The following is a 27,550-nucleotide window of genomic DNA, read 5'->3' as shown; positions in this document are numbered from 1 at the left end:
CATTTAGTTAATTTTATCTGCATCTACTAACTCCCTTCCAAAAGGGATTGGAAAAGAAAGCATCAATGGAACAAAAAGATGGAATATAAGCATCTTCACAATCCCTTTTAGACCGATTTGTAGGCTGTGGGCCAAAATATGCAACCAATAAAAGTGCGTATACACTCAGGAATACATTCAAAAAATTGATCTTGTGAAACTCTTCTATACACTGTACCAAAAAAATGTAGCAGTTCAATTACAGCTTGTAAATGTTGTAATGCTAAGGCACCCGAAGAAAGGGGACGAAAAAATAACCATATACAGCATTCAAGAAATGGGATTAGCTAACAAATATATACCCCCCACATGAGACATTCAAAACCTTCAGTTTGCCTGCCTTTTTCATGCATCTTTTTTCATTAATGATATGATCTCTTGTTTTCTAAGATCCAAGATGACTAATCAAATTTCACTAACCAAAAAATGAGACACCGGAAAAATAGGTGGATCATGTTAACCAAAAGGTATGGAAGACATTTAGCCTCAAAGTTACCTGTTTAGACCTAGAACATTTCGATTCACAGACTTCAATATATTCACGAGTCATGATTCACGACCCACCTTGATCATTTTCGTCACAAAGGTTGCTTTGCGATTGGCTTGATATATTAGTTGGAGGGGACCAAGTATCAGGAACCATGAGAAAATATGTAGTCATGGCTTTACGGAACCTTTTCTTATACTGCTTGGGCGAAATTACTGTTGGAGATACATTCTTGGGACCGCCGAGGATTCCAGAAGCTTTCACCCATGTTTCCAAATGTTTATCCCAGGTATATTGTCTCATGAAATCAATGATCCCAAGAACTAGTTCATGCTTCTCTTTGTCAACTCCAACCAGCAAGGAATAATCCATTACGTCAACAGACTGCATCAGCAGCAACAAAATAGTGAATAGCATATAAATGCAAAATTTCAATGATTAACAAAAGTTATAGCCTTCATTTGGTTTGAAAACCAAGTCCGAAGGAAGTAACAATGACAAAGATTACCATCCCACACTAGTACAAACTAACTAATCATTCGGCAAGTCAACAAGGAACCGTTCACTAGCACACTCTTCCTCCTCAGTTACACAAGGAGCTTCAAGGATCATAAAAAAAATCAAACATAGTAGAATATCCTTCCTTTGTGAAGCTTGAAATTCCTTCTTTTTAATCAATAAAAATAAGACTTAAACCTAGTTTGTAATTATGCTATTGTGCGTCTGCGATTTGACAAGTGCCAGAGCACATGTTTTAACTTCTGTGTTACATGACTGAAAATTGTTTATATCCAATATAGAGGATCAAGTGCCCAATCACATTGGTGGATCAAGGTGCAAAATGAGGAATTCAAGTAAGACGGACAGAAAGGTATAAATGTAGCGCAGGAAAGTTTTTTCAAAAAAGACAGGACAGATTCACAGAGAATTTTAAGGTATAAAAACAAAAAATTCACTGTATTATTTCGGCACACATCTTATTTCCTAGCCTTCCCTGCACTTAAAACCTCCTTATCATTAACTCATACGTAATATTAGCTCTATCTGAAAAATATGAATGTACTTAAAGATCAGAACTTTGAATGTAAAGCCATCAACTAACTTTGCATCTAAAATTTCAAGTATTATGCCTGTAAGAAACCTTATGTTAAAGAAGGAAATCTGGTTAACTTACAGCAAGAAAAGAAGTGTCATTCCACACTGCCCTCTCCAATAAGCGCTTTGCCTTGTTGCCAACAAAAATTGGGGAGGTAGGCATTGCTTCAATAAGATTTTGATCTAAAAGGACCTTATTACTACCACTGGAATCTGGATTGTATCGTGATCTTGAGGAGCCTTTCAGGTCATAAAGCTTTGTGACATTTCTTCTATACAAAAGATTCTCCATGACCAAAACATCCATCTTTAATTCCTTGCCTCCTTTAAGATTCTTTGTGGTAACCTACAATAGATAGCCAACAGATGAATAAGTAACAACACTATACAATGTAGCTTTACAGCTTAAACCATGCATACGCACAGCAATAAATATACTACGTACAAGAACAATTGTGGGCCACCACTATGTATTAAAGGAAAAAATTGAATCATAAAGAAACGAGCAATACTGAGCTCACTACAGCTTAGAAAAGATAATCCAGATACACTTGGAAAAATATACTAAGCAACCAAGGCAGAGGCTAATCATTAATATAATCTAGCAAGAAAAAGATCTTATGAATCATCAACATTCATTAAAAATCTGCAGAGAAAGAAAAAATGTCCAATCAGAGCAGATGTTGGATACTATTACTACATAAGGACAAAAGGTTCTAAATACATTATTCCCAAGTACTATATAGTCTGCTCAAACATATATAATGTAATCAGCAAACTTAAAGCGTCAAAAATACCTGATAGATGCCCAAAATTTTAGCTAGGCATGTTGGGCTCTTTGTGTCTATAGCTTCCATAAGATACTTAAAGTACTCAGGAGCAAATGTGATAAATGATTCAAGCTCCGTTTTCGTAACCTGTTTAATGATAAACCTGTCATCCAAAGTTTTAGCGAAAAAGACATTGCTTTTACCACCCTGGGCCCCCCATTTTTTACAGCGACTTAGTGATCTAACATAATCAAGCTCAGATGGACAACAAATTTTCCTCAAGGCATCAAAGTGCTTTGCATAGTAACAAGTAACAGTATATTTCACTTTATCAACAGGGCCATCAACAGTAAAAGCAACTCTTATGTGCAATGACTTTGTGTACAAAAGTGGGTCTGACATGAAGGAGTTGCGTGCACCCGATGTAGATAAGATGCTATCATCTATTGAAAGACTTCTATTTGATTCGTTCAAAGAGTCATTAGGTGAAACAGATTGATGAAAGCTGGCTGATTCTGCCGCTGGCATCGAAGATGCAGACTCAATATCTTTCGGTTTTTCCCCATCATCAGATAATTGAGTGTGATAATCCTTTGAGATCAATGCATAAGAAATTATGCTGGTTGGCTCATCGTCATAAATTGGAATAACAGGGTCATTTGAACCTTCAGGCAGAAGCCACTTAGCCCCACCTTGCAGCCCCAAATCCCGAGCTGATGATATGTAAGTCGAATTACTAAACTTTTGAGTATTTCCAAGAAAGTTCTTATTTACAGATTGATAAATACTGAGAAAAGGCATTCCCAACCAGCTTATGGTGTCTTCAGCACTATCTGAGCCTTTCGAGTTTGTAGATGCCCCTGGTGAAGAAGATGATGTTGCCTTGGCAACACCCTTCTCTTCAACTCGACTCTCCAACGCCAACCTCTCCGCCACAACAGCCAATGAAGAATCCACCGAAATCGACCCCATCAATGGCAAGCTGTTTTCTTTAGTCCCAACCCCTGGATGAGTTTTACCAGTCCAAGCAGCATCAAGCCGGTTAAGGGTATCTATAAACTGACTGTCAGATGCTGCCCTTCGAACAGTTGATCCACACTCCAAAGGATCAGGCGGTTCATAATTTCCAGTGCTAGGACTGCTAGCAGAGAGGACATCTTGTCCTACAAAGTTTTGAGTACGATCTGGACTAGCTTTAGAGTGAAAAGCAGTCTCCAGTGGTTTCACAATATTCACAGTTGCATCTTCCAGATTAGAACTCTTAATAACTTTTTGGTCTGCAGGAAGGGCTTCACCACTGGCAGCATTAACAAGGCGCTGATCCCATATGTAAGACCGGAAGAGCAGCTGCATCCTTAATCTATTAATTTCCAGGATATCATGAGAAGGATGACCCTTTTTCATCTCCCTGTTAGACAATCTCTGACGCATTTCCTGCAAAAATTAATATAATCATCTGACTAATTATTATTATTATTATTATTATTATTATTATTATTATTATTACTACTATTATTATATATTCCACCACAGAAACATAAACGCATTGGAGTTTAGCTATTATCAAAGCACATCCTTAGATACTAATGTGGTACAATTAACCACAATACAATGGTACCAATAGAACAAAACACAAGCACACAGCCTACGCAGAAGATATCTCATCTACTCATTGTATGAATGCAAGATTATAAACTCAAAGAGTGTTGACAAATAGATGATGAGAGTTCCTTAAATTAAATATTTATTATTTCTTTTGCCACTCTTTAAATGTCGATCACATGAGAGGACATACAATTTTGGTGACATTTCAGAGGAATCTGCAAATAATTCCACAAAAAGACCAAATGCAAATAATGCTGGATATATTACCTCAAATCCAGTCATCTCATTTTGCAGAAGTCCTTCAAGTGTTGCAATTCTTGATTCAGAGCAATCTATACCAGCACCCAATCCACCATATGTTTTATCCGCTATTTGCCTAACGGCATTGCGAACCTCATAAAACAAGAGATCTGCTCGTTCAAGAACCTAAAGCAAAGACACTTCAATGCACAATGAAAAATGAAATTGTGGGACAGAATCTTTGAAATATCATCAACAGCCATACCTCATCTGCTTCTTTCTGTATCCAGTCCTGAATCTCATAGTTAAAATCAACTTTAGCAGGTGGAACGTATACAGAATAAACATCAATTGATGCATAACGGAAACAAGCAACCATCTTCCCACACCTACGCAAAATGAAAGAATGTAGGTTGCATTGTTAATTTGCTTAAGGAAAATAATGTCAATAAGATGGAGTAAGGTTGCTAGAAGAAACAATGGGAAGCAATAAATTTTCACAGGTACAGATAATAAAAGGGAAAATTATATTCAGATAGATACCAGGATACGATCCTGGGGCCTGCCAGTGTGCGTGACTGCACATGGAACTCAAAGTATTGCCATTCTGACTAGATTGCAGATGTTGTCCTAAATCTATTTATCTGGGAGGCGACTTAGAATATAGCTAGGCAATAAAGATGGGGGCTTCCATGGTTCAACCAGCCCCCCCCCCCCCCCCCTCTCCCTGCTGGCCCAGGTTTTCTAACCTGGTATTCTCAACAACACATGAAATTGGAACTAAGTTTCTAGGAGACAAAATGGAACCAATATCATGCTATGAACCAGACAGGAGTCACACAAATGTCAAAAAAATAAAAAAAAAAAAACCCACAAACAACCCAAACATGAATGAGCCCTATCCGAACTAAGTCAACCAAAATCAATCAGATAGATGGTGATTGGATCTTCTTAAAGTTACTCAGCAATAGACCAAAATATGATCTGAAGATTAAAAAACAGCCAAACAAAACCCAACCCAAATCAACATTTCATTGACTCATCCTAACCCAAATTAAATAAACACCAGCTACACCCAATTTGACTAACCTATGTGCTAGGTCTCTTCAATCCAATAGCACGATGAGCAAAGAGCCCAGAAAATTATGCATATGACAATATTATAAGCTGGTATGGAAACTCTATATAAGCAGCATCTCATACAAGAAAGAGACAAGTAGACAGATATTAGTTGTTGCAATTATAACATACCCATAAAATCGAAGACAGTCCCTGTGTAAAGAGTGACCACAACTAGCAACCCTGCTTGCTGCAGCATGATTTGAAAAGCTTAGTTCCAAAAATTTCCCAAATGATAACCCCCACGCAGCATCTGACATCACAACTCTTCGAGTTGCAGGAGGGAAACCATCAATCCTTGGACAGCGCAGACACCTGTGCCACATCCATATCTTTCCTTCCCTTTCTCCAGTCAAAAGAATCTCTGACAACTTTTTAACTGATATTGTGAGTGTGCCTTGCCGATGGGTGTAACAATGAACATGGGCATCAGCAGGCATGTCACAGGAGCGGCACCTGTAGTTCTAAAGTCATCAGGAGAAAGTAATATCAGATTATGCCATCAAGTCGCCACAAAGATACTCCCTCCGTGTTTAAATAAGTGTTACAGTTTGACCAAACACACATGCCGAGACATGACTTTGACCATTATTTTATCTAATTATATGTTAGTAAATATAGCAAAATTGATATTATGAAAGTATACATTATAATAAATCCAACAATGTAGTATACAATAACATTTGTTTTTTATATATTAGTAAATTAACCAAGTCAAAACCATTATGTGAATAGTGAAAAAGTCAAACTGTAACACTTATTAAAACACGGAGCGAGTATATGTGCATGCAAACAAATGCAATATTACCTGATCAAATAAGTGATCTTGCAAAAACCGGCCTAAAGGTTTATCGAAACTACCATAGTATTTGATCCTAAACAGATGAGACCTTTCACACACTGTCCCCTTCCACACACATCTTGATGATAAGGAAACTAAGATGCTCTGAATGTCAGATGATGTCGGAGGGAACTCCTGTTTCGAAGAACCAGGCTCGGTCTGGGCAATACTTATAGCATCTTGTTGGCAAGAGACAGACTTGGAACCTGATGTTTCATTTAAGCCAGTCATATTGTTCGAATTACATTCATCCTCAGCAACAGATTTAATCTCCTTCGACCCTAGTGAGCCAGAATTCACTTCTTTAGAGTGAACATGTGACACTTCACCACAAATAACTGCAGAAGCATCTTGATCTATAAAGTCTCCTGCATGCTTTTCCTTGACAGATGCTGATAGAGAAGCAACCTCACCACACCAAAGCTCTGAGCTAGAGACATTGATTGAAGGCTTACATGTGATATTAGTGGCACTGCCACAGATAAGAGAGGATCCAGAATTTTGAATAGTGGTCTTTAAAGGTAAAGACAATGTTTTTGTCAATTCTGTATTTTGCACAGTAGTACCACCTAGAAAGGCAGTGGTAATAGCATTCAATATTTGGGGATCTCCAAAGTTTTCTTGCTTCTCATGTACAGGAATTGCAAAACCAGGTACCATTGAGATAGACCGATCGATACTTAAGGATTTATTTGGAAGTGCTACATTTAATGATTCGTTAAACAAATGCTCAGGCAAGGAAGCTCCTTCATCCGCAAGAAAAGATGTCTCCAGAGCCAAGTGATATGCAGCAAAAACTCCATATTGCACTACATGCTTCACCTTTTTCAGCTCATCTCTATTTGCACCTCTAAGTAAAATCTAAAACATGAACCAATAAAAATATTTAAGTAAATGACATTCCAAAAATCATCTACTTAGGTTTCTGCATAAGAATATATATAAAGAATAAATTGGTAAAAAAAAAATTAGTCACAAGCAAGTTAAAATGTCTTCCAACCTATAGTCATATCAACATAAAGCAGACAAATCTACAGGGCAAAAGTTCCATGTACAGCACAAGTTCACCAAAATTTCCCATCTGTACACTTCTATGATGAAACTTGGGACAGACTTCTTGAGATATTAAGAAAATAAATTTTCATAGCTTTTTCGTTAACAAATGAAATACTACTATAATGTTACATAAAAAGGTTCTCTCAGTCCAAATCATGTATGAAGATGAAATCAGATTAGGGACACCGTTATACCACATCCACCACCAACAAATACACTAAAAGTCAGTGGGTATAGCTACAAAATCGATAAGTAGACCAAGAGAAAATTTCTTGTTCACAGACAATGATAAAGAGTAACAAGATGATAGTGCTACTTCATTTTTAGCTGTATTCATTTAATTCAGAGCTATAGTCCTCACTAATTTCTAATGAATATAACTAAAAAGGAACCTGGTGTAGCTTTGGACATTGGTCATTGGACAGTTCTGTATCCCCATCAACAATTTGACCCACACTGAATACTAAAATACATTGGAGTTTAAGAAACTTTCTAATCTCCAAACAATTGGTAGGTCATTGCATCAGTTTTTTCAACAAACAAAAAATTAAATCTCTGTCACTGCAAGCAAGACAACTCCAAGATGAAAATGCTATAATCCAAGGCTCAAAGTTTCATGCTAAAAAGAAAATGTTTTGGGCTGCTATTCCAGCATACTTGAGTTAAGTCAAAAGGTATAGTATAGCAGCCGTATATCAGGACTTACTGTGAAACCAAGTGGCTTTGGACAATCTTCAAAGTACATCAATGTCTTCATCAATTTTTTTCCAGCTTGACCAGCAGAGCCATAATCTTCAAAACACTTCTCTACATGAAAAAGGTCGCAATATCCCATCTTTTGTCCAGAAAGATGGTCAATTGAGGGAACAATTTGAGCTCCTGTGCAGCGTGCTATACGCTCAAGAAGTGGTTTCTTCATATTGAGAGCAAGAGAAATGTCCTTTTCAAGAATGTATTCTTGTGCTTGTCGAGAAACTGACTTCTCTACCAACAACACGTTAATGTGCTGAGCTTCAATCTTTGCAACTGCCATCTTCAAATGATCCATTTCCTGATGAAAAAATAAATAAAAAATTAAAAGGTGGTCGGAGAAAATCAGCAATCAAAGTATCTCATTTGCCATTTAAGTAACACATTCCAGGTTACCCTGACACAAAAGCAGAAAAGATTTTCAAAACCTGCTGCAGAAGAGTATCAATACTTGAGAATAAGTTGGAAACCCGCTGATATTCCAGAGCTCCACATAGGATCATGAGACGAGGCTTCTCGATTCTTGTTGCCATCCGACGATGTGCAACATTCTTTTTACACACAATTCCTTTGACAACCATACTAAGAGCAACAATACCAAAATTCTGCATCAAGAAGTGATCAAAAAGAAAAAGAAGGATAGAAAAAAGCAGAAGTCCGACGATCTTAAGGAGATATATTCCACAAAGATATGCATCTTCTTTCATTAAGCTGATAAAAGTGCTTACCTCTCTGAGCGACATCCACTGGCTATGCATTTCACCTTTACATAACCTCCAGGATCCATCCCCCCACCTCTGCTCGTGTCAGGTTTCAGTAGTGTAGCAACCTCCCAGGAAAGACCAGTAATAATTTCAAGCCAACTCTCTTTGTTGTCGTCATCAGTAACTGGAATGTTCTCAACCTGCAGAAGTTGAGATACCAGAGCCCTAAAATGTCCATCAACTACATTCTTCATAACATTACTCTGCTCTTCAACAGAGCTTTCCTTCTCATGATACTCATCACTACCGAAACTGCTAGATGTGTGCAGATGTCTCCACCCTCCAGAAGCATCTGCATCATCATCATCATCATCATCAAATAAACAAGAAATTCTATCATCCTCTTCATTCTCAGGTTCAGGCGGAAGCCAAAGAAGTCCATTGTTCTCAAAATCAACAGGCTCAGTGTTAACATCCTCAACAGCGCAAAGAGATGAAGATGCTTCACATTCATCACCAAAATCATTATCTTCTTTCTTCTTATGTTGGTGTACACCATCATCTTGCACATCATAGCTGCCCTGAAAAGCGGAACAACTCAAGCCTTTGGTGTCACAATAACCCATTTCAGGAACCTGATCATGTGACTCATAAGCATTTTGCATCTCATTGATTTCCAATGTACCATAATAGCCATTAGCCTGTGAACAACTAGTTGATTTGGAATCCATATCATAAACACCAAAGACATCATCATCATCATCATCATCACTCCTATTAACCACAAATTAATCAACACATCAACCACTATATCTCCAAGGTTTTGCATCATAATGTTGATAGTGTTAAACAATGCAACAGAGTAAGAACATCATCATTCATGGGGAAGAAGCATTAGCAGCATAAAAATGAATAAATAAATACGAGGGAGAGAGAGAGAGAGAGAGAGAGAGAGAGAGAGATCAAATTTCTATTCAGAAATTCAAAAGAAATGAGTAATATGTAGTGTAGCTCTATTAATACTTTTAAAGGTCCTAATGATTATTTTAGAGCCCTGTAAATCTGAAAAGCAAGTCAAAATACTGATATATGACATCTCAAATCCCAGACAAGAAAATCTTAAAGAGGCAGACAAAAGTTGCTTGAAAGAAATGAAGCTAATAACAGAATACAATTTCCTCAAAAAAAAAAAAAAAAAAAAAAAACAGCATGCATAGTAGAACTTGAAAACAGCACAAATTTACAGCAACAGCCGCTTACTATTGCGGAAGGAGTCAATCCTTTATAAAGAGCAATAAGGAGTAAAGGAAAGTGGACAACAAATTTAATAGGCAACACCAGCAATGAGACAAAAAAAAGGGTTCAAGATGAAAATTTGTATAAACTAATCAACTGCAAACATTATGGAGCTTCTTCAGCCAGAAAGGAGAAGGGATTGAACCTGTTTGTACCCGATCCACATTGATTAACAGATGAATCATCTGCATAGGGGGCAGTGAAAGTGCTCCTTCCTGATCCCTCAGTGCCCAGGACATCTACAGACAGATCCATCAAAGCTGATTGATATGGACTGTGAGAAAAACACTCAGAAGACTGTTCACAGATACCAACTGACATTGAACAAATAGAAACATTGCTACCATAAGCAGATTCACTAGAAGTTGAACTGGCATCACTAGCTGCTGAGAGTGAATGATCTATATCGTGAGACCCATAAGGGCCACGACCAACATTAGCTAAACGCTGCTCCTCTTGCCTGAAACAATAATTACACGCCCGAACCTTCTCCCATTCACCCAGCAAATTACTGGGATCAACACTACGAGCTGGAACTGAATTTTCTGTACATTTTCCACAAAAGATTCGACCACAAAGCCGACAATGGTGTCTACGATTGAATATTGTAAACTGGGCATCACACTCATAGCATACCCTACAGCTATGGTCAGGCATCCAAAAGGACCTTGACACATTAGCAGAGTTGCTCTGCCACGGGAGCCATGCCTTCAGAATACCAAGTAGATCAAAGTCTTTCTTGTTTGATTCCTCCATCTACTGACAATCCTCCTTCCCCACTCATTGTGCAATGCTCATTTGAATGCAAAATGACCAAATGGTCACCTCACATCAAAAGGGCAACACCTTCAAGTGGGGTTGGAGGAATGAACTCCAATTCGCCTAAAATCTAATTAATCCAACAAAATAGTCCAGGAAACAATTCAAACATCCCATACACAAGCAACAATGCCAACATTAAGCAATGCCCAAACCATGCTATCGCAAGAATCAAATGTCAAATCCCAATTACAGAAGTAGGTCTAGAATGCACCACCAAGCCAACACTGTTATCTCCTCCCAAGATCGCGAACCAAAGTAAAACCCGAATCAGAACAAACTCGAATGCAGATTCTTTAACAGTATCAGCTCAAACTTCTACAACCTGTGAACACAATTAGAGTCCCACAACTTCAATTTACTAACACATCAAAAAAAAAAAAAAAAACCCTCCCCCAAAATCTTGATCTCTTTTTCTTCGTGTGCTCTTTCAATCTCAATCTCCAAAATATGACCCAGATGCTTGAACAATGTAGCTATATAATCAAACTCATTAATAAGCACTACCCACAATCAAATTGAACACAAAAACCCTAAAATTCTCAAACATGCAGAAATTAGAGCTTATAAAAACAACACCCACATACCCAGAAAATATAAGTTCATATAAACGCGCTTACTTACAACATGCAATAAAAATTCCAATCTGTCATCAATCACTTCTTAACACGGAATTCATTAGATAAAAATCCCAACTTTTTAAAAAATCCAAAAAAAAACCACTCACGCAATATAATGATTGATTAAAAAATTCTCAGATAATTGCCTAATAAATTAAAATTCACGTCATCAATCAAATACAAACACAAAAATTTGGCCTTTCTTCAATATAAAATTCGAAAATGTATAATTACAGAATAAAATAAAGAATTATAAAATGGGAAAATCATAAAATTATGTATACCTTGATTAAGATGTAAATAATGATCGCCGCCTTCCCAAATTATCTCATTTTCTTCTCCTCAAATTGCATGATCAGCCCACTTAATTATTTACAGAAAATAAAAATTATAAGAAGGTGTGAATTTCAAGGAATTTGACGGCCAGCTATGCATTAGCAAATTCAATTCCACCCATTACGTAATTTTCGGATCAAATTCGAGAATAATAATGAGTGTTTATTTAATTATATACTTGTAATTTAATTTAATTATAAAGAACCCTGTTTTTATAAATGTTTGGCTTTCCCTCTTCTTTCTTCTTCTGTTCGATGTATTACAGCCTTACAGGCTGCATCGATTTTCAAATTGTTTTTCGCTTTTGTTTTTTTTCTGTTTTTTTTTTTTTTTTTTTTTTTTTTTTTGAAGAATTTGTTTTTTTCTGTTAAGAGAGAAAATTGAGAGACCGTGAGAGCGAATGAAAAAAGTGTGCAAATAGCAATTGTTCGGAGGTTTTCTACTTTTAAACATGTCTTTAAGAACGGTATTTTTCTTGCCCGTTACCAAACTAACCTTGCCAAATATTACTATCGGCCAAACTTGATAATCCCAACAAATTGAAATTTGTTTATACTCAACCTAATTTACTTTTAGATTAACTTAGTAAACTTGCCAAAACATTTATTACAACAAGATTAAACTTAGTTTATTTAGGGAAAATTTTTAATTATCTAAAGTTATTACAAACCAAGTTTAAGCTTTCTAGTTTAAAAGGGAAGAAAGGGTAGGTAGAGTGATTTTTTTTTTTTTTTTTTTAAAGGTAACATGAAGAATCCTGCCAGGTCGGAATTTCTCAAGGGTCAACTCGTTATTTTGATCCAGATTAGCAAATTAGACAATTTGAGAGAGAGTAGAGTGAGGTGAGGGCTTGAATTTTGTGTTGTCCAGTAATGTTTATTTCAATATGAAACGAATTTGTAGAGAGCATCAACATATATCAAGTTGGCTTAGACTTGTTTCCATTTGCCAAACTACACACTGTGTCAAATAACTGAAGCTTAATAGACAAAGGTTAGGGAATAAATGCTTAGATCTATCTTGAAAAGGAGAAGAATAATAGACACATATGTTTGAGGTAAAGGTGGAAAACGATTTATGAGTGTACTAGTACATCATTTTTCAGAAATACCATACTAATACATAGATTAATAGTTGCCAACCTAGAATAATTTCCCTGAGTTTATATTGTATGTCAAAATACAATTAAGCTATTAAGAAAAGTGCGAATAAATTATAAATAAACACACTATTTACTATTCCTCCTACATTTTAATCTCATAGTCTTCTTCTAGACAGTATGATAACTAGATGCTGTAAAAGGCACGAGAATTAGATCTTGTGAAAAGTGTAATACTAGTATTCGATATCAAATTCATTAACTACTAACCATATAATCTTTGACTACAAAAAAGACAGCAGGAAGCCTGCTAACATCTCTTCTAGTAGTATAAATCAAAGTCAATGGACAATAGTTGAAACAACCCAGTAGTCAAGTCAGCTAATACAATTTGTCCGTCAAGTCAAGTAGTACAAATCGCTATTAGATATCAAATCACATCTCATTGCTATAGGGCCATAGCGTATTTGGTCGTGTTCCTCAAAACCGATCCCATCTTCGGAATGCATCACTTCAGCAACATTGATCCACCATATATAGATTCTATCTATATATTCAATAGAAGCCATAAGAGTTATGGTTAATATAAAAACCACATACTATAAGTCTAAAAAATTAAGAGGTTTATGGTATAATCCAAAGGGAAAGAGAGAGAACTAAATAAAAGCATCAATAAATCATTAAAATGCATGTGAATATCCGATCATCTATATGGGTTCCTGTCATCTTCTAATGCAACAGCCAGCCAATCATAAACCAGATAAAACATAAACAAAAGACTTAGATCTAGATTCAGCTATTAACCACATGCAAGAACATTATGTTTTATGTTAGAAGAATCTCTAATCATCCCTCCTATTTGCTACAAGAAATATTAAATTAACTGACTCTAATTTAATTGAAGCTAGACTAGCAGTATCTACATCAGTAAATCACACAAAATCTGATTTCTACATCAGTAAATCACGAAAGCTGATTTCGGACTCATCAGAGTACTACAAGGTAGTTATAATGTTCTGCATATTCAAAGCTTTGAAAGCGTCATCACAAGAGCATTGATAAATCAAAGGAGATGCCTAGAATAAAATGCATCCACATTATTTACATTTTGGTGTGAGGATTGAACCTTAGTAAACTTAGGTAACAAGACTTTGAACACAACAATAACAGACTCAAATCTATACATGAAGGAATTGAAAGAGCACAAAATTGTCCAGCGTAGCTATGGGACTCACAGTTCGCCATCATCACTGCTGTTATTGCCTATAACAAGACTAACACCTAAGGATAGGACATATGTATTATATACGCATTCGTTGCACTCGCAATCACAGAGTAGCTACCTTAATACTGTACTTATCTGCCTAAGTTTGGGCTCCTTTCACATCTCTGACAGAGTTCAGAAGGTATTCATGTATTCTAGATCTGAAATATCTTGATTCCACTTTGCAACCTTAATCCTTCACAGCAAATAGAAATATAGAACATAACTCCTTAAAACAAACCCATAGTATAACTTCAAAATTAAACACCAGAACTAACTCACTAAGAGCAGTCAAGCACTGCAATCTCGCATAAGCAAAACACATATTTAGCAAGCAACCTGGTAAGGGGTCAAAAATTGCAACAGCCTTGTTTACATCTCGGGGTGACTATAACCCAATAAACTGAGGTACAAAGACTTATCTATACATATCCATTGTTCATGTGTTGAAACTGCAAATCAAGGAGCTTTAAGACGAGAACGTAAGAGAATTGAAACAGTCAACCATAGTGCAGCGGAATTATGAGATTCACACTTCGTCATCATCACTATTGGGCATAGGCATTGGCCTAATGCCTCTAACAAGACTAACACACAAGGAACAATAAAGAGAGACCATTCGTATGCATTGTTGCACTTGCAGTCACAAAGTATCTGCCTAAATATGAATTCTTTTCACATCTATGACAGGTAATTGCACATATTGTAGAGCAGAAACCTCTTAATTCCAAAAAATTTCGACCATAATCATTAAAGGGGCCAATGCAAATAACATAATCAGCAGTTCATAATAGCACATATACATAAAGCTAAACCATAGTAAAACTTCAGAACTACGAGCAGTCGGGTACTGCAATCTCACATAAGCAGAACACATTTTCAGCTCAGCAGCTCAGTATAACAATATCACATAAAACAACATGATAATCAAACTTCAAAGATAAACACCAGACACACAACGATACGAGCACTGCAATCTCTCCCTGTCTCCCCTTCCCTCCCTATCACATTATCACTACAATGCTACATTCATGTTTCAACAGAGAAAACAAGAACAATCTTTTTAAAATACTTGCAGCTGAAATACAAATCACGCAAACATGAACATGTCCAACTCAATAACATCAACAGATCAAACTCAGGTTTTCGAGCACTAATGTAGTCCATCAAAAATTGTATTTTGGGTTTTCAAGCTCAAAATCATATAACCCTCTCTGTTTATCATCAAACCCAGATTAAAAACATTCATCAGAAATTCTAAACTGGAATTTTCAGTTCTATTTTTTTTTTTTTTTTCCTAAAAAAAAGGGTTGAATTAATCATTCTAATGATAAAATAATATAGAGCAACATCAATCTTGTCAAGTTGAAACTATCACAAGCAAGAGCTGGTTTATGCTCCAAATTTCAATTTAAGCAGCTGTATAACTTACTAATTTTGGCAGTTCTTAAGCCAATTAGCTCGGCCAGCTGCTAATCTAATTATTTTACAATTTGAATCAAAAAAAACAACCCCCAATTTCCAGAAAAATCAAAATGCAAAAAAATTAAACAGCAATCATAGATTAATGATTATAGATAGCAATTAAAAACAAACGATCATGTATAACAGTTGGAATTCAACGATTGAAAATAGCAATTTGGAGATAATTGCGAATTCAAAACTGACCAATTTCATTTCAAACATGAATTTTCCCCAAATGAAGGTGTAGGGTTTTAATCAGTGAGAATTTTTGTGTAATTTAGGGTTTTTGATTGATTGCTACTCGTAGATGGATGACAACTCCAGAAAAATGGGCTTTTCGTTATTCAGCTCATGTTATGGGCCTTTATTATATTGGGCCATTATTTTATTGGGCCTTTACTGCATGACCCTCCGAAACCTCTATAGGACTATAATCTGTTTGGCAATGAGCGTTTTGGAGCAATAGGTCTATGGTAGACTCTGGTCCATCTAAAATAGGTGGACCACTAGCCCAAATAACACAATCCATCATCACAAACACATTACAAATAAAGCGGCCCAACCTCTCCTTTCTTTCTTTCCACTCCAACAACACTCTGACATAATAAATTCTGAACTTATAGCCATCAACACAAACACTACGAAAAATTCTCGTTTCGCTCTCCTCTGAAAATTCAAGCATAGCCATGGATGAAAAGCAAGAAAACAATGCAGAAAGATAAATAAAATTTCTGAACTTATACTTTGTTTAAATTTCTTTGAATTTGCAATTACTCGTTCGTAGTTGTTATAATTTGTTAAAATTTCATTCGTAGTTTTTGTAAATTGGGTATAATTTTTGAACAATTTTCACATTTTTTTAGGGACCCAAATTCTTCTGATAGTGATGAAGATCAATTGTAAGTAAATTAAAACCCTATATAATTGTTGAAATTTGAAATTAAATGATGAATTGAAACCCTGAGTTATTTGAACAGGACAATTTCTCAAATCCGAAACAAAAGGAAGAAGAAATTGGATATAACAAAGTCCAATTGTTGATCCAAAGATTTTAAAAAGGATAGACAGGCAACATTCAGAAAATGGAGAAACCGGGTAAATCATAGGCTCAAATATTTCGTGTTTTTAGTTCATATAATTCGTAATTGCTGTTCAAATGATTTGTGGTTTTAGTACATATAATCTGTGATTATCGTTCAAATATTTTGTGGTTTTAGTTCATATATTTCGTGATTACTGTTCAAAAATTGATATTGTTATTTTTTAAACTAAGAAGCATTTATTTTAAAAGTTCAAATGTTTTGTGTTTTTAGTTCATATAATTCGTGATTACTGTTCAAATATATTGTGGTTCTAGTTCATATAATTTGTGATCAATGTTCAAATATTTTGTGGTTTTAGTTCATATAATTTGTTATTACTGTTCAAATGTTTTATGATTTTATTTCATATAATTTGTGATTCCTGTTCAAATTTTGATATTGTTATTTTTTAATCCAAGAAGCATTTGTTTTATTACAGCAACCAATCTAAACTTCAACCCAAATCCACCACCCAACACCAATCCAAGAAGCTGAGAATCAAGCTCAAGAGGAGGCTGAGAATCAAGCTAAAAAGGAAAGTCAAAAGGAGACTGGAAATCAAGCTAAAAAGGAAGCTCAAAAGAAGGTTAAGAAAGAGTCTCAAAAGAAGAAAGTTCAGAAGAAGCAAGAAAATGTTAAAGAAGAAGATAGAGGAAGTTCAGAAGAGTGAAATTAAGGAGAAAAAAAGAAAAAGAAGAGATAATGTTGATGATTTCTTTGATCTAGACAATATTGTGGATCTAAATTATGATCGAAAAAAAAGTAAAAAAATCAGATTAAATAGGGAAGAGTGATCTTATAAAGATGGAAAAAAAAAATTAAGATGGCGGGATTTGAAGAACAAGGTGAAGTTGTGTTTAATTAAGAGAAGAGTGTGTTTAATGCCTGGACCACATAGGATAGGCGGACCAGGGTCTATGTAAGAATTTGTAGTTTTGGAGAGTGGAGACAACGGGAGATTTTTGGGCCTGTTTTGATTTACTGAATTGAACCAAACTGATTGGGACTGAAATAAATTGTTTATGAAAAATAAATTAGGGACTGAATTGATTGGAGTTGAGCTGAACTGAACTGAACTGAAATTAAGCTAAAAAGAATAGACCCTTACAGGTTTAACATGAAGTTTTGAACTCCTTTAAAGGATTTTTTATTATTATATTTTTTTTAATCACAATGGAGAATGATGAGTTTTGAACCCTTTAAAGGAGTTGTACTGTTGTACTACATGTATCTTTTCTCTAGTTTGTACTTCATAATTTTATAGCAATAGAATATTTTTTAAAAAAAATATCACTAATTTATGTCAATGTCCACTCCTTATCAATTATTTTTGTTTGCTTGAACTTATATTATACATATTACTAGCTTTTCTTTTAATTTAGATATACAGAATTCAATTTTATCTGTTTTTTTTTTCCTGATTCCACGAACATGTTGTAACTTATATGAAATAAAGGTAATAAAACTCATCTTGTCGCTATGAAATAAAGGTAATAAAACTCATCTTGTCGCTATTAAGTCAAAATTAGTTGAACATAAGGAAGAATAAATGTGTGTTTTGATTGGTTGAGAAGGCTTTGGGTTTACAACTATTGGTTGAGAAGGTTTTGGGTTTACGACTATTGTAGGTGAAGAATATTTTGGACAAACATATAAGGGGCAATAGTGCATCGAATATAATTATTAAAGTCATACTTGTTTGCTTACTTATACTTGTATATTAACCATACTATTTTCTTTATTTTCTTTTAGTTCAATATCAATACTATTACTCTTCAAATAAAAATCAATATTATAATTAAAATGAACGTTTGGATGTGCAACCATTACCACAAACTAGACATTGCTATAAAAATAATATGAAGCACTCCCTCCCCCTTTTTTTTCCTTTAAGTTTATTCACTTTATGACACTACTACACACTTTCTAATTGACCACAATATTTTTTAAACATAAGACAATATATTTAAATTAAATGAGATTTTGTTAAAATCGTCTCAATATTGATCAATTTATTATAATTTTTATTTATGTAAAATAAGAGATATTTAATGGCCATATTTGTCCATTGGGAAGGCAGGGGCAAAAGTCAAGCAAACTGAAAAAATTTAAAATAAATATACAAGATTGAAGTTTGCAAGCTCTAATATGATCAAGGGCATACAAGACTATCACAAATCGTTGAAATTTCATCAAAATTGTGACGTAGCAAGATTCATTTATTTAATTAAATTTTAGTATATTATTTCCTTCTAAAATATACTAAACATTAACGCCCACAAATATCTAAAATCTCCCCGTACTCAATCCAATATATTATCATCACATCAGTAGTATCAATTTCAATTCAAAACAAAATAATCTTATAAGGTGGCGTGCAGTTTACAACCGCATATTATTTTTCATTGAAAAACTACTAATACATTCATGTATATAAGAGTTTGAATGTAATTTATTGGCGTTGCACTCATTCATAAACGGGTGAGAAGTTAACAAAAATAATTCAATTACTACTTTATTAATATGTAGGAAATTAGGAAGTAAGTTTGCCCTTTACGTATAATATGAGGAAGCAAAGGCATATTAGACGATATAGTATTTCAAGGAATTATATTACGTATTGCCCTTTACACATCGATAGAGGTATATAGTTAGCCAAAAACTTGACGTACATACGTAGAAAGTTTCATTTTAATTAGTAAAATAGTACATATATATATACATGCACCACTTTGCTTATTATTTTTAGTCCGAGTAATTAACACCGGTTGTACGCATCCTCACACAAATTTTTTGTCTCGTATATGGTTTAGACATCATTAGAAAAGGTAATGCTCACATCTCATTAATATCTTATTAAGTCTTAACCATGTTCTTTGAAGACTAAAAAGTAGCTCAAAAATTGTTACAAAATTCAAATGTTAGGTCATTTTGTTGCGCTTAGCCAATGTTAATTAATCGCAATTGTTATTAATTACTCCTACTTGATGATCTCTTATCCAAATAAAGCAAGTAGTAAAGTAGTTAGAATGATAATGTTATTGTACTTCTTGAACGTAGATTTTGTTTAGTTTAGTAGCTACTTGTTTCTTCCACAAGTTTCAGTTGATAATTAGTGTATACACTAATTAAACTCAGCTCCAAGGATTAATTATTGTTTCTTAGTTAATACTCTGAATTGTTAAGAGAATTAAACGTGAATATAAGATTGAGGAATTAATTATACTCGAAATATTAAGGGAAGAGAACAAGGTTGATATACAACTAATATGGACATCCATCTCGAAAATCAAGCAAGCCAACAAGAATTTCAAAAGGTTTGTGCAATGTCCACAAGATAGATCAAATAGACCGGGAGCTTAAACCAAGCCTACATCCTCGCAACCGATGTTGCCACCACTGTTTTACTATTTAGTTTTAATATGATTATTTTAATATAAAAAAAAAATCATAAAGGTCGAGTTTCAGATAGATTGTTATTGAAATAACTACCACCGTCTTACATGAGTATATTTCGGATTAATTTTAAAAGTTTATGTGAGAGTTCAATTACCACATCCGATGCATATATATTTGATTGCTAGCTTCCATGTATTAATGTATATATAATAAGCCTTTAAAAGTGGATTCTATGTCCACTCTTATGAATACATCTATCCACCCTATGTTCTTTAAAAATCAATTGAACAACCCCAAGATATGTCATACTAATTGTTTAATTAGTGCCCTTAATTATTATCTTAGATCAAGAGAAACACTACCTGTCATAGTGTCACTAATAGTATTGCACGTGTATTGATCATGCTTGTCAACTTAACTAGCATGCATCTACTTTGGAGATTAAACATTAAATACTTGTATTATCGAATTTGCTAGAAGATTGATTGATTACAAGTTAAAGTTATAGTTTGGTCATGCTTAGTTTAGTGCATGAATGGATTCCTTAGCTATTTCTTAATTAAAGTCTCCTCTTATCCAAACTAAATTAATTTAAAGATAGATAATGCTATAGTATCTTTTTATAATTAATTCTTATGTTAATCTTTATTTTTATGTCTAATTTAGTTACAATTTAAGCTAAGGTGCTCTTCCAATTCATCATATTCTCATTCTACTAGATATATAATGTTTTTGGTTTCATTCATGGTGGATTATAGTTTTGACATACTTGAATTATTTGTGGATATAATTTTGGAATGTATAATATGGTCAGCAAGGGCAATTTTCTGTTAATATAAAGTAGTACGGATTTCTTTGTTACAAGTAGAAACGTTTCTAGTTATTAATAGAATGATTTCCTCTATTAGTAGTAGTAGGTGAATATTACACCTTGCTAATTAAACATAAATTATTGTTCGAATAATATATATTCCAATCGGGTAATCAGGCATTCAGGCTTATGAAGTAACATAGAGGCAATAGAGCCAACCTTACCGACACTATTACTACTTGTAGACATTGTAGTCATATCCAATATTCTAATACTAAGGGTCTGTTCTGATTTACTGACTGAGCTGAATTGAACTGAACTGATTGGAGATGAATTGAACTGAACTAAACTGTTTTTAAATGAGAGAAAGAAATTAGGAACTGAACTGATTGGAGCTGAACTGAACTGAAAATAAGCTGAAGAGAACAGACCCTAATTAGGTCTATGTAAGGTCATTTCGCCACACCTCATCTTTTACGGCATATTTAATTGGCAACAGATTTTGAAATAATTTAAGTTTTAGTATATTACTCCGTAGCTAACAATATTAGTGTGTGGCAAAGTAGAGATGGATGATACTATTTAAGTTTTGAAGTAGTGTTTTACAAAAGCTAATTGGAGTAGTGGTTGTTGAAACTACATACATTACCTTAGCTTGTATATTACTATTTCAATATATCTATATATACGAAGTATATAGTTAGTATATGATGAACACATTCACCATACATCTATGTTAACAACTATCTCTAAAAATTACCATGAGTAGTTGACATATAACATCTACTCACACAGCTAGCTTCATGGGTACTATTTACTACAATAGCTAGTATTTTGAATACTCTGCCTTAAACTACTTTTTATGTTCGTAGTTAACAATGATTATCTAATCTTTTTGTCAATTTTAATCCACCAAGGTAGTAATAACCAAGTAATATAACAAAGCAAATTAAACATATGTCTTTTAAAATAGTGGTGTTATCATAATATCATCTACTTTTGTAATTTTGAATCTATCATTCTCGAGTAAAATAAAATCGTGTACTCGCGTCATATACTTAATTTAATCATGTAAAGTTAAGACAATGTGACAACTAATTCTAGTCGAAAAGAAGTGTTTTCTACAATATATTTAGCACTCGAAACGTGTATATATATATCATATCAATAAGTAATTTCATACAAAAGAGCTAGCTTAGCTTGATTAGTCCATATCATCTTGGAATGAAATACTAATCAGCATAGCTTAGCTTGGATATTAAGTACGTAATCTTCCAAAAATCATGGTACTAGCTAGTAGCTATATACAAAACAATGCTATTGGAACAGAAGTAAACCTCTGAACAAAGCTCCTATCACAAATTATTTTATTACTACATCATCGATTTCCATATACATGGCACTTGGGTGACTTGATTTCCACAATGTAATAGTGGATTACCAAAGATATTAATATAATAATACGTTGTATAAGTACATGGAGTCACTAAGTTTGATAAGATTAAGACCCTAGTGTATTAATTAAGCAAATTCGACCGCCTTTGCTTATATTATATATAATCTCTAATTCATGATTATCTTATACTAATTTTTAATTGGTTATTAACAAGAAGTCAAAAATGGGACGTAGCTTTCAAACAATAAAGAAAGTGGAATTAAAACCATGAAATAAAAATAATTATTTTAGCAAAGCTATAAAAATCTACTTGGCTAGCTACCCTTATTAATTACTCATAGTATATAAAATAACATAAATGCATGGATGCTTACATGTAATACACCACAGTGTAAAACAAGAACCACCTATATATATGCTAACGATGATAATTAGTATTTGTTTAATTATTAATAGATGATTATATAATTAGTGTTACCATTTTGTTAATCTTGATGACACATTCTTGACCACACAATTAGAATTTTGTTAATTTTGTTACTTGTATACTTTTCGTTAGTTGGTGGACAAATTTTGTTGTGTTGGCATGATGCCTATTTTGGGGGTGAGGGTTAGATTCTACAACCGTGTAGATGCTTATTGGCTGGCTACAAAAAGCCAAATTAGAGGACCTAAATAATTAATTAGAAGACCTAAACAATATATATTAATGCTTGAAATTAAGCTTTGGGCGGCAGCCATATTAGGTTTGAACTAGACCTCCTAGATATTTAAGGGGTAGATTAAGCTTAATGCAAGACCAATCTAAGGGGTGTATTAAGCTGTTTTCAATAACTGGCCTTTATGTTGAGCCAGGTAATATTTGATGGCAGATGATATGCTAGCTAGCTATGCGCCGGCCAAGAGCACATAACATGATATGGTGGTTCTGTTGGATCGGAGCGTTCAGCACTACGCATAAGTTGTACACTTGTGTCACGTGAGGCCAATGTGTGTCCCTTGTGGTGCACACCCATGTCGGGCCGGGTCACACGTTGACCTCACGTGTGCTTAAATTATTTGTTTTGTTCTCTTTACTATGTTTGAGAAATTTAATACTTTATATTTTAGTTGACAATTACACTCTAACATTCAATAAAATCAAAAGGTCAAAATAGACTATTTTAGACTTGATTGATAGAGAATATTCATTGATTATTCTCCTCATAGATATAGAAAATAATATTATATTTGTGTAAATAATAGTATTTTTTTTGTCTGTCCAAAACATTAAAATTGTTATACATTGTAACCTTTATAAATATTGATTTGTTGAATATACTTCAATTCAAGAGTTTTACCCAATCTCACATTATTCCAAGTAAACAAAACACAACCTTAGCCGCGCGTACACGGCTAACTAGAATGCATCATGCATGTGGAACTTAATTTTGGTGTTATGTCGGTATATAAATTGTTGCTTATTGGCGAGATCTTCCAATTAGTATAATCGAGAAAATACAATGTACAAGTACTAGTAGTTGAAATGTAAAATTTATTAATTATTTATTTTATATTTGACTATATAAAATTTCGAACTTTATACTAGATGTTATCAAATTAGATGAAATGAAAACAATCTCAACTAATTTAACTACTTATATTTGTTAATTTGCTGTTAAAATAACGTGTTTCATCTTTATTCTCATTGTAATTTGAAATTTATGTGCCACATACTGCCATACATGACCATCTATTAAACAAATTTACCAAGTACATTGTAATTTCATATATTTTAGTTAATGCAATATCTAATTTAGCTCTAATATATGTTCAATTAGTTTGTTTTTCCATGCAATTTAATCTTTTTTTTTTCTTTTTTTTTATACCTCACTTAACCGTGATTTTTTTGATTTATTAGAAATTAAAAATATTCTTCTATTTTTTCAAAAAAATAGATATTCTTCTATGTTTTAGAAAGATCGATCTTACCATTGAAATTTTACGAGTACAATTCTTTAATACATCTATCCGATCTATGTGTCTATTTCTACAAGCAAAATTGATTTTTACAAGGCGTAGTAATGAATGATTTCACATATTTTTTAGATCCAACGAAGATACGAAGTACATTACTAAATGAAACATCTGCAATTTGATGAGTGTGGGTGTATCAGACCTGCATCTGATGTACTACGTATAAAAGATTTGATGCTTAATTATATTAATCCACTCTATCTTAAGAAAATATTCCTTTCTAATTTTAAAATAAAATACCCTTAATATTATGTCAGCATGTACATGTACTTGTTAATATATAATTCATTTTTTAGTGATCTTTATATAATTTCCCTAACTGATTATTGATAAATGTAATACTCCATAGTCCATACTAAGTAAACACAAGATATGTTGATCGACATCAACTACATTTCTTGAGAAATTATCATGTATGATCTGGCTTTTAACTATAATACTTCCTCCGTTTTTAAATATATAAAAATCTCTTCTTCTTTTTTTTTTCTACGTACGATGCCACGATATTTGAAAAAAAGGAACAAAGGATATTGTTGTTAAAAATCGTATGGTTTTAAAAGTGAGAATTTAGATCGAGAGGTTTTGCTGATAAAATTAAATTAATTTAGGGAGGTTCTAATACTTTGTTTTTAAATTGGATGATGATCCTCAATTCTTCACCCTGATGAAAAGCAAGACTTTTAAGAATGTTACTTATAGACAATAATATAGTGACAAATGAGACTTTTAGTTAGAGATAGATGAGCGAGGTAAATATAATTTTAAAGGGTATTCGGATCATATATAATATTTAGATAATTAATGCAAAAATATATCTAAAACAGATCTACTATAAAATAATAAAATACCAAAATAAAAATGACAACTCCACGCCTTGAATTTTGAGTTGGGAAATGATACAAGGATGAGAATCTTAAGATAGAAGAAAAATTAGGACCTAAGATTAAGAAACAATAACAGCTAATAAGGGTGAAAATACATAATAAAATAACCAAAAAATTAAGATGAAGAAAAAATCAATGATTTATACTCTAATTAACAATATTATTCAAATCCTAATTACTTGGTCGTAAATGATTCAAGTGTAATACGCTTAATTCCTTCTTAATTGCCAAAACGTACGACCCCCATGAGTCTTCTTTATACAATGAAATTCAAAGGAAGTTGCTTTCATGAGTGTGACCTATAAAATTTTTTAAACCAGAAGCAGTCAAATATATAATATAATTAATCATGCACAAACTTTATATTATAATTTTATAATATGGTTTCATACTTTTACCCTCCTCATGCACTACTACTTACCAACGACCCTTTTTTTTAACTAAATCTCAAACACAAAATGCCATTAACTCCACCATTAAAAACTAGATATCTTAAACTAATGATTTGACTTGCGCATAATTAGGTTGCTTAAAACTTTTAACACTTATATAAAATGCCCTCACCACAACTAGGAATAAACACACCAATTATCTCTAACTCTTCATCTACTTGTTAAAACTTAACAATAATACATACATTAAACTTTTATCTTAAAAACAAAGAATATGTCAATAAAAATTCATCCCCATCAACTCGCGGCACCATTAGCAACTCCGGTTTCGGATCTATCAACCTCGCAACCGGATGATCTATCGCTCTCCTCTTCGGGAGAAGGAGAGATCTTCACCATTTGGATGAAATCGCTCATTCTTGGAGGTAAAGGTTGTACCGTTTTCGACTCGAATGGTGAAGTTGTATATAGGGTTGATAATTATTCTTCTAAAGGTTGTAATCAAGTCTTCCTCATGGATTCTCAAGGCCGTGTTCTCCTTACAATCCTAAGAAAGGTAAATAAAAGAACAAAACAAATGTTATTTCGGTAAAAATAAAAAAAGGGTATTTTAGTAATTTCATATATGATATCGCTAGTTTACTAATATTGTTTTTGTGTGTGATGCAGAAATTTAGACTATTGGCACGTTGGGAAGGATATAAGAATGAGAAAACAAAGGGAGAATCATGGTGGTTTCAAGTGAGAAAGAGTTGGAAAATTCCTAAAATGCCCTTGGGAAATGAGGTGGTGGTGAATTTGTATCATGATAAAAAATCACCCGCATTCAAGATTGAGAAGAGCAAAAACGACTTAACATCATGCAAAATTGTAAATAGATTGGGAGGTCTCATTGCTGAGGTAAGAATTAACATCAATATAATTTTTCATATATTCATCTAATTTAATTATTTCATCATAAAATTAAATTTCGTTACATATTATATTATACAATCATCTTATATTTTGTTGTTAATATTATGCAGATGAAAAGAAAACAATCAACGGGAGGTGTAGTTTTGGGAAGCGATGTATTGACACTAGTGATCGAGCCTAATATCGACCATTCTCTAATTATGGGATTAATGGTTGCATATAATCTAATTCACTGTAGAATGTGAAGACTTTTTTTTTCTCTTTTGTACTTAAGGATAAAAGCATAGATCGAGTACCCAATGTTTTTTTTGGGGTTTTGGGATTATGATCCGATTGTAGATATTCTCTCTCTCTCTCTCTCTTTTTTTTTCTTTTCTTTTTTTTCTATCTTGGACAGTTGTTTACAACTCGATGCTGTCAAAAAAGATACTGAGATGTAAATGGCATGGTTTTTATCCGACTTCCATGATTTGCATAATTGCATATGACTATTGTTCATGTACGTTATATTATCATGTATATACACTCCTAATTTTGGTTTCAATCAATGTTTGTTGTCTCTTTGAATTTCCGTTTTTGTTTTCGTTTCCATTGGCCGTTTTTGTTTTTGTTTTTGTGCAACGAGCAATGATTTCAAGAAACACGGCTTCATGATGGGATCATTCTTTTTCTTCTTGCATACTAGATTGTTGATGATCTAGCAATAACATTGCTTTACGTTACAAGTTGAAAAATTACAAACAATAATAGATATAAATTAAAGATTATCATTATTATTATTATCATCTATAAGTTTACATCAATTTCTCCTATGATAACATTACTACCTTGCCAAGAATTTGAATAATCCTAACAAAAAGAATGAAAAAATTTCAACGTACAAATTAGATTATCCTTATTCTTTGAAGTACATGCTCATTACTTTAGATTTATTTGTTTGTTTAATTTGGGATAAGTATGCGTGGGTTCAATACTTCAATCTATTGTAATTGGGTCCACAAAAAAGAATGTCTCAAAGGCCAAAGAGAGATTATTATTCTCATTCCTTAGT

The 27,550-nt window shown here is 33.4% G+C and overlaps 2 protein-coding genes across 3 annotated transcripts; one reads left to right on the top strand and one right to left on the bottom strand.

Moving 5' to 3' along the window:
* Window positions 1-172: 172 nt before the first annotated feature.
* On the bottom strand, window positions 173-12,119 carry LOC145624352 (1-phosphatidylinositol-3-phosphate 5-kinase FAB1B-like). Of its 2 annotated transcripts, XM_081677367.1 has the most exons (12): window positions 11,726-12,119; window positions 10,148-11,146; window positions 8,731-9,480; window positions 8,431-8,584; window positions 7,959-8,303; window positions 6,164-7,057; window positions 5,488-5,819; window positions 4,502-4,625; window positions 4,264-4,422; window positions 2,419-3,825; window positions 1,701-1,967; window positions 173-910 (listed from the first exon to the last, which is right to left on the bottom strand). In XM_081677367.1, exons 2-12 carry the CDS (start codon window positions 10,756-10,758, stop codon window positions 593-595), a joined length of 5,361 nt encoding a protein of 1,786 aa, XP_081533493.1. In that variant the 5' UTR covers window positions 10,759-11,146; window positions 11,726-12,119; the 3' UTR covers window positions 173-592. The 2 variants fall into 2 exon arrangements, with proteins under 2 accessions (XP_081533493.1, XP_081533494.1); XM_081677368.1 differs by lacking the exon at window positions 11,726-12,119 and having other exon boundaries at window positions 10,158-10,299.
* Window positions 12,120-25,758: 13,639 nt separating this feature from the next.
* LOC145624351 (protein LURP-one-related 11-like) lies at window positions 25,759-27,012 on the top strand. Its single transcript, XM_081677366.1, has 3 exons — window positions 25,759-26,140; window positions 26,254-26,484; window positions 26,610-27,012. Exons 1-3 carry the CDS (start codon window positions 25,859-25,861, stop codon window positions 26,742-26,744), a joined length of 648 nt encoding a protein of 215 aa, XP_081533492.1. The 5' UTR covers window positions 25,759-25,858; the 3' UTR covers window positions 26,745-27,012.
* The last annotated feature ends 538 nt before the right edge of the window (window positions 27,013-27,550 follow it).

Source organism: Chenopodium album, chromosome 3 (assembly GCF_948465745.1).
Source record: "Chenopodium album chromosome 3, dcCheAlbu1.1, whole genome shotgun sequence".
In the NCBI taxonomy this organism is placed as follows: domain Eukaryota; kingdom Viridiplantae; phylum Streptophyta; class Magnoliopsida; order Caryophyllales; family Amaranthaceae; genus Chenopodium; species Chenopodium album.
Note: the sequence above shows the minus strand (reverse complement) of the source record. Positions and strands in the feature narration are given on the sequence as shown.